Raw genomic sequence first — 8343 nt, forward strand, 5'->3', positions numbered from 1 at the left:
TCGGTGTACATCATTGTCTTAAATAACGATGAATGGTTTAATATTATAAAAACGCTGCCTTTAATTTTTTTAAATATTTATCTTGACAGTGATACAGCCGAAAATAGATCCACCAATCACAATCCCCATTACATACGGCCTTACTTCACCAAGTGTTGTCAGGTAAAATTTCGAGTACGGGAACCAGGGTGGGGTCGATGCATCTTTGGTTGACTTGACGCTTCAGAATTCATAGCACGTTATGGTGCAAACTGAATGGTTGTGACGTCATTGCGCACTACAAAAAACAAACCTGGGTGGTTGCTAAGTTACGCTTATCACAGCGTGGGTCTTGGCTGTGTTCTGCAGGAATAATGGCTTACCATGAAGTTATTTTATTTATTGCTATGCCGTAATTATGTATACCTGAGTCTTTGTAATACTTACTACAGGTCTGTATGTATGTATACAAAATCACAGCCACTGCACCCACCTCATTGAACCGTAGTCTTCGTAGCGCTACGAAAATTTCGATTCGCCAACTATGCTGCCGTTCAGTTGAAATAGTAATACTACGAACGCCAGGAGCTGCGCAACTATACGAAGTCGAGATATAATTTTTCTTGACTTACATATCAAATAAACTATCACTATTTTATATCCAGTCTACACTACCGACAACTTTTACAACGTCTATATTGTGTCCAGGGACTAAATTACCATCACCTGACTCTAAATTACCACCATACATACAATGCAGTACAGTATATTGACTCTGAGGTAACATTGTGTAAAGAGACTTAACTTTGTACCAATTTCTAGACCATATGATAAAGATAAAGTTTACGGTGTCTACATTATTATTACGATTTTATTCAAGCTAACGACAGCAGGAGGAGGCGCTGGTTACGATTGTCTCACGCAGCACCGTCCTTATATTAAGTGTTCAGGTATTTGCTACCCTTTGCACATGATAAAACGTACCCGAGTGGAATATCAAAGCTACTCTGATTGTGTAGTTATATTTATTTAGTAAGTTAAACCATCTAGTTACGTGCGTTTTCATATTTCATTTTAAGGAAAATTTAAGAGGAATGACGATTTTTTTTCTTTCTTGTTCTATACACATATGGATATACATGAACAAGATAAACAAACATATTCAGTAACTACGTTCAGGATCTCGAGAATCTAAATTTTACAAGTTACGTTTCTGGTCCTCTACAAAAGTGACCAGCTTGGTAATGATGGGCTCCACGAGTGAATAATACCATCATAATTATTATACGATCTTGATATCACCAAAGGACCACCACTACGTTACAAAACATATACACCATTTAACCTCCCAAAAAATAATGAACACTTCATATTCATCAGTTACCAGCTCGTAATATTCTCCAGTCATCATTATTCCATCACTTACAGTACATTCCTCAGCAGCTGTTGTTTAGAATAGTCTATAAGAGAGAGAGAGACAGATGACTAACACCTTACGTCACCAAACAGTAAAATATAACTCCCAGTAAAGCAACTTCCCGCGGGCGCTTCTATAGAACATCCGGGAAACATGTCACTTCCTGTACGATAAGTATGAGATATATGTGACACGAATATATAATTATGTGACCTAAGCATTAGCAGAAAAATAAGTGGGTGAATAATTAACTGTAACATAAACAGGAAGACGTATACAGAGTTAAGAAAAATTAACTGGGGTTGTATTAATAAGCACAAATGACTCCTTAAACCTAGACCTACATAAAAGTTGTACCCGTATTCTTCACTACAAAATACATACTTTTTTCCTAGGAGTAGAACAATGGGCTTCACTCGGCACATCCTCTCGTCATAATGTAACAGCACATATTTCTTTTTCACTTTGAATGATAAAATGGATTCAAGGATAATATTCTCTAAACTCAAAAGTCTGAGAGTAAAATATTATTCACCATAAGAAAGATAAAATAGTAGGAATGAAAGGAAATTCAGTCCATTTTATATTAAAAACTTTTATTTTTTAAGACAAAAAGATTATTTTTGCCGACATTTGTGTTTTCCTAAAAGCCCATAAAGTCTTTTTACCAGTAGAAACAGAAGACATTATGCGAGGAATGGTGTGAAAAGGTTTATTCTTAAGATGAAAAACTGAAAAAAATGTGTTTGTGAGCAATACGTTGACCTGCAGTGGTCATGATTCTTAACTCTGAGAACTGAATATGACGTTCTGTCCTTTGTCTAGTGGTGAGAAATATTCAGAGGGTAATTCCATCAAAATATCTAAAGTGGCACAAGTTAGGCTCCGGCCAATGTTTTGAGGGCTACAATTAGGTTGTGTAGCTCATGTCAACGTCTAACACGCATACCTACATACAGTAGTTCCATTAATGGTGTTCCTGACAGTGTTTTAGCGTTCTCGGTGGCATCCCAGTGACCTTCAACTCTGACGTATAGCATAGTCTTAAATTAGATGTTCTGTACACCATCTTGTCAATTTTCATTATTCCACTAAATTTTCGCTGAGATCAGACCATCAATGCTATTCATATACTCAGGACAAACTTCGCGGAGAAAATAAGTGGAACATTCTGCTGTGAGAAACTTCACGAGCATTAAGGTAAACTGTGAGGGACACGCACTCACGGTAAATTGAGTGGAATATGCAAATAGTTAAACAATGATTGGAACTCTTGAAATGGTACTTAAGTGTACTGCGGTGTATAAGTTAGAACTTGTGTTTCCAGTAAGAACAAAAGATTGAAGTACCGCAATAATAAGAAGCTGTAAAGGATCGTTATAGAACGAAGTAACGTTATCTGTGACGCGAAGATATTAACGTAACATCGGTTTCAACGGTAAAGATAACCACTAAATACATTAATGTGAAATGCAGTGGCTTTTAGTGCTAAACGTGAGCGGTAAAGCCTGATACTAGATGTAATTTTGTGATATGAGACGGCATTAAGAATTAAATAAGGCTACAGGATGGCGACAAACTGCGATACTGTGAGGTATAACACCACAATGTGGCCTCAAGGAACGCTATTAACGTAAAGAAAAGTGTAAAGTGGCTACAAGGCAACTCACCCTCGTCGCAACCTGCTGACAACATTCTTCCATTTACTGTTCCTGGGTCCGCTCCGCCCCGCCGAGCTCGACATGGCCGCACCTTAGTTCATGGGCGCTACCACTTACTTTACTAGCACTTGAAATAATCACTCTCCTCAACACAGCTCGGTCAACTATGAAGTGTGGCAGAGATTATCACTTGGTAACATGGTTGGAGTCACTGTAGTTTCACTATTAATCGATATTTGGCACAATATTTTTTAGAAGTATAGCTACTAAGCTTTGTTACTTGCACTTTCACTCTTATCTGATGTGGTTTATGATGCAGTACATCCATAAATGTTCACCTCACACAGTTTCACAAAAATGTCGTTTATATTTCAAATATTTGATGTGAATTTTTTCCCCTTTTCGTAATTTATTTTTTCATTAGCAAATATAAACATAACTCACTTTCTGTATTTTATTCGGTAAATCATCCAAGATAAGGAATGCATATACTGTAGTTGTGTACACTTTAGGCTGAAATTTGAATATATAAATAAATCTCAAGGGTGAACAAGGCCAGGTCTTAGGCTACTCTAGTACTAAAATCCCTGAATAACAAATGCACATATCGGTAACCTATCACAGTGATGATAGTGTCTTATTGATATATATATATATATATATATATATATATATATATATATATATATATATATATATATATATATATATATTCCTCCTATGGTCTCAACTTCTCACAAACCTCTAAGATAAAATATTGCACATACAGTACATTGCATTAATATTTGGCCTACACGCACCTCAGCTATTCGCAGTCATATAAAACCATATTCGACAGGTTTATAAATAAGCGTGGCCGGAGTATCCATGAGGGTATATAGTGAGCGTGAAGCGGGTGAGTGTGAGGCAGTGCAGGTTATGTGGTTGGAGGGGAAGAGCAACAGCGCGACTGGGGGCGAGGGACACACTGATGACGCCAGGCTCAGCAACAGGTGCTATCCGCCCTGCAGGAGGAACCCCCACACGTTGCCAGACATTCGATATCTACCGCAATTATTTCTCCATTGCATATTATTGTTATTTCTTTGCTATAATTTCACTATTTGTATTAATTCAAAAACTATATTGAGAAACATAGACATGTAATAAGACTGTGAATGCTACAATAAGTTATTAATAATATATGAATCAGGCAACACGATGTGAGCCAGTTGGGTGGCGCATGTGCAACGACAGAATATCTCGTTTCTAGCTATCTGTGGGCTGGTGACGCCATAATCAGGCAGCATAAACAGACGTCGATAACAACCAGTACAGTAATATTCAAACATTCTACTTTATTCCAAGCGTAAAGAGTAACGTTCAGGTACCTATGCGTCCTCTTGCCTGAGCACCGTTATATAATACCTCGTGACTGAAACATTTCTATGAAAAATTAATATCCTTGGATGAATGACTGAAGTTTTGGTTACTAAAAGCATAAGATCATAACTAGTTTGTATTATATTTACATAATACCTCATTAGAAAAAAATGCAGCTATAGTGTTCTGTCGACTTGCTAACAAATATTACACATTAAAAATTAAATATAATTAGAAATTAAATCATAATCAAACAGCAGGGACTGGCCTCATAATACCATCACTAACCATAATGAGATTAACCCTTAGAGCGGGTGAGTGAGGGAGAGGGGAGTGGAAGGTGTACTGTGCCGCGGCAACCTCCGGGGCACCTCAGAAAGTCAACACTGGTGGGTGGCGGACCAACAGTAGCAGGCGAGGCACCACAATGGACAAAATCCAACTCTAACTTAATCTAACAGTGTATTAAGACCAGAAAAATAAATAAATAACCTGACCTGGTAGTATTCCGGCCAGATGGTGGTGATATATTTTCCAGTAGGAAATTGTGTGAGGAAGTTTTCGCCGATGAGATTTTTATCCGTGTATTGGAGTCTCGTGAAGTTACCCCCTATCATTTTTCCTGAGCTGTTCCGGTTGTGGTAGTGAAGAAGAAAAAACTCCCATATGCTTTTACATGTCAGAAAATATATGAATTATGGTAAACCAACCCACAGATGTGTAAAAAAAAAAAAATCTCTTCAAAAGGCAACAATTCAACCTAGGCTACGGTAAATATGGTGGTGTGCGGGATACTACTGTGAATAGACGAGGGCTCCAAAGCCCCTTCAGCATTAGCCAGTTTGAAGCTGAACCCTAGAAACTACCTTCATGTGAGCCTCGGGTTCAAACTACAGTTTTGTAACATCAGGAGGCATACGTCAAGGTTTACTCCTGCTTCAACCTTCTTCACCACCCTCTTAACTTCACCCTCTTGACTCCACCCTCTTAACTCCACCCTCTTGACTCCACCTTTTTAACCCCACCCTCTTGACTTCACCCTCTTAACTCCACCCTCTTAACTCCACCCTCTTAACTCCACCTTCTTAACTCCATCCTCTTAACCTTCTTGACTCCACCTTAAGCCCACCCTCTTAACTCCACACTCTTAACTCAACCCTCTTAACTCCACCCTCTTGACACCCCCTGTTAGCTCCACCCTCTTGACTCCACCCTCTTGACCTCGCCCTCTTAACTCCACCCTCTTAACTCCAACCTCGTCACTCCACCCTCTTAACTCCACCCTCTTAACCCCACCCTCTAGACTAGACCTTCTTAACTAAGCCCTCTTTACTCCACCCTCTTAACCCCACCTTCTTATCACCACTCTCTTGACTCCACCCTCTTGAGTCTTCACTCGACCTTCTTAACTCCATCCGCTTGTCTCCACCCTCTTAACTACACCCTCTTGACTCCACCCACTTAACTCCCACCCACTTTTTTTTTACCATGAATTAGCCCACCCGGGCACAGGTCACTGACCCACATCGGGGTCTGGGGGGCGAAAATGTAATAATAATAATAATTCATAGTAAATAAAATTTATATTAAAAAGTAAAATAAAATATTAATGATAATAATAATAATACTAATAACACTGTAATAATAAAAATTATAAATACAAAGAAATACAGAAGAATGAAAAAAAATCAATAGTGAGAAACAATATATGTATGTTGTGTTGTCATGTAAGAGAAACAATTGAGACCCTGTAATTGTGTGTAAATGAGGCAGAAAGACAGATCAGCAACCTGGGACTTGGTCACAATTTTCGTGATGCCATATGGCAGCAGGGTCCATTAGACAACACATTATGCTTCCGATATCTTCCCAGGCGGTAGTACCTCCCTGTTTGGTAGCTGCCTATTACCTACGACTGACTTAACTCTACCCACTTAACTCCACCCTCTTAACTCCACCCTCTTAAATCCATCTTCTTAACTCCACCCTCTTGACTCCACCCTCTTAACTCCCACCCTATTAAATCCACCTTCTGAATTCCACCCTCTTGATCCGACCTTCATAACTCCACCCTCTTAACTCCACCCTCTTAACTCCACCTTCTTAACTCCACCCTCTTAAATACACCCTCTTGACTCCAACTTCTTAACTCAACCCTCTTAACTCCTCCCTCTTGACACCACCCTCTTGACTCCACCTTCTTAATTCCATCTTCTTAACTACACTCTCTAAACTCCACCATCTTGAATCCACCTTCTTAATTCCACCCTCTTGACTCCACCTTCTTAACTTCACTCTCTTGATTCCACCCTCTTAAAACCACCCTCTCACTCCACCTTCTTCACTCCACCTTCTTAACTCCACCCACTTGATTCCACCCACATAACTCCACCCTCTTAACCCCACCCTCTTGACTCCACCTTCTTAGCTTCACCTTCTTAACTCCACCCTCTTGACTCCATTCTTTACTCTTGCCTCTTGAGTCTTAACTCCAGCTTTATAAATCCACCCTCTTGACTTCACCTTCTTAACTCCACCCCCTTCATTCTGCCCTCTTAACTCCGCCCTCTTAACACCATCCTCTTGACTCCACCTTTTTAAATCCACCCTATTGACTCCCACCCTCTTAACTCCACCCTCATGAATTGACCTCCTTAACTCCGCCCTCTTGAGTCTTGACTCGATCTTCTAAACTCCACACACTTGACTCTAACCTCTTGACTCCCACCCTCTTGACTCCACCCTCTTAATTCAACCTTTTTAACTCCACCTTCTTAAATCCACCGTCTTGACTCCTCTTTCTTAACTCCACCCTCTTGACTCCACCCTCAACCCACCCTCTTAACACCACCCTCTTGACTCCATCTTTCTTAACTCCACCTCTTATCTCCTCCCTCTTAACGCCACCTCTTGACTCCACCTTCTTAACTCCACCCTCTGACTCCACCTTAAATCCACCCTCTTGACTTCACCTTCTTAACTCCACCCCTTGATTCCGCACTCTTAACCCACCTCTTGACTCCACCTTCTTAACTCCACCCTCTTAAATACACTCTCTTGACTCCACCTCAAAATACACTCTCTTGACTCCACCCAAATGACTCCACCCTCTTACCTCCACCCTCTGACTCCATCCTTCTTAACTCCACCCAGTAACTCCAACATCCTACTCCACCCTCTTAACTCCACTCTCTTGACTCCACCTTCTCAACTCCACCTCTTGACTCCACCCTCTTGACTCCACCCTCTTGACTCCACCATTTGTCTCCACCTCTTAACTCCACCTCTTAACCAGCATCTTGACTCCACCTCTGACTCCACCCTCTTAACTTCACTTCTTAACTCCATCTTCAACTCCACCTCTTAACTCCACCCTGCTGAGTCTTCTTTCACCTTTCTAACTCCACCCTCTGACTCCACCTTCTTAACTCCACCTCTTACTACCTTGACTCCACCTCTTAAATACACTCTCTGACTCCAAATGACTCCACTCTTACCCACCCTCTTGACTCCACTTTCTTAACTCCACCTCTAAATACACTCTGACTCCACCTCTTAAATACACCCTTGACTCCACCCCAAATCACTCTTGACTCCACCCAAATGACTCCACACTCTTAACTCCACTTTCTTGACTCCACCTTCAACTCCACCCTCTTGACTCCACCCTCTGACTCCACCTCTTGACTCCAATCTCTTGACTCTGTCTTGACTCCTCTTAACTCCAATTCTTAACTCCAGCATCTTGACTCCACCCTCTGACTCCACCCTCTTATCTCACCCCCCATAACTTCACCCACTTAATTCCACCCTCTTTACTAAACCCTCTTAACTTCACCCTCCTAACTCCACCCTCTTGATCCCAACTTTTTAAATACTCCCTCTTGACTCCACCATTTCAGCTCCACCTTTTTAAACCCAACT

The 8343-nt window shown here is 40.6% G+C and overlaps 1 protein-coding gene across 1 annotated transcript in view; it reads right to left on the minus strand.

The window, feature by feature from the left end:
* LOC121872311 (regulator of G-protein signaling rgs-2-like) overlaps window positions 1-4017 on the minus strand; it is a 187293-nt gene extending 183276 nt beyond the window's left edge. Inside the window, exons 1-2 of the mRNA XM_042375014.1 lie at window positions 3858-4017; window positions 3067-3570 (exon numbers count right to left, since the gene is read on the minus strand). Coding sequence (XP_042230948.1) covers window positions 3067-3140 — 74 coding nt within the window. The 5' untranslated portion in view covers window positions 3141-3570; window positions 3858-4017. The remainder of the gene's footprint in view (window positions 1-3066; window positions 3571-3857) is intronic.
* Window positions 4018-8343: the final 4326 nt, after the last annotated feature.

This window comes from Homarus americanus, unplaced genomic scaffold (genome assembly GCF_018991925.1).
Source record: "Homarus americanus isolate GMGI-L3 unplaced genomic scaffold, GMGI_Hamer_2.0 scaffold5589, whole genome shotgun sequence".
Taxonomy (NCBI): domain Eukaryota; kingdom Metazoa; phylum Arthropoda; class Malacostraca; order Decapoda; family Nephropidae; genus Homarus; species Homarus americanus.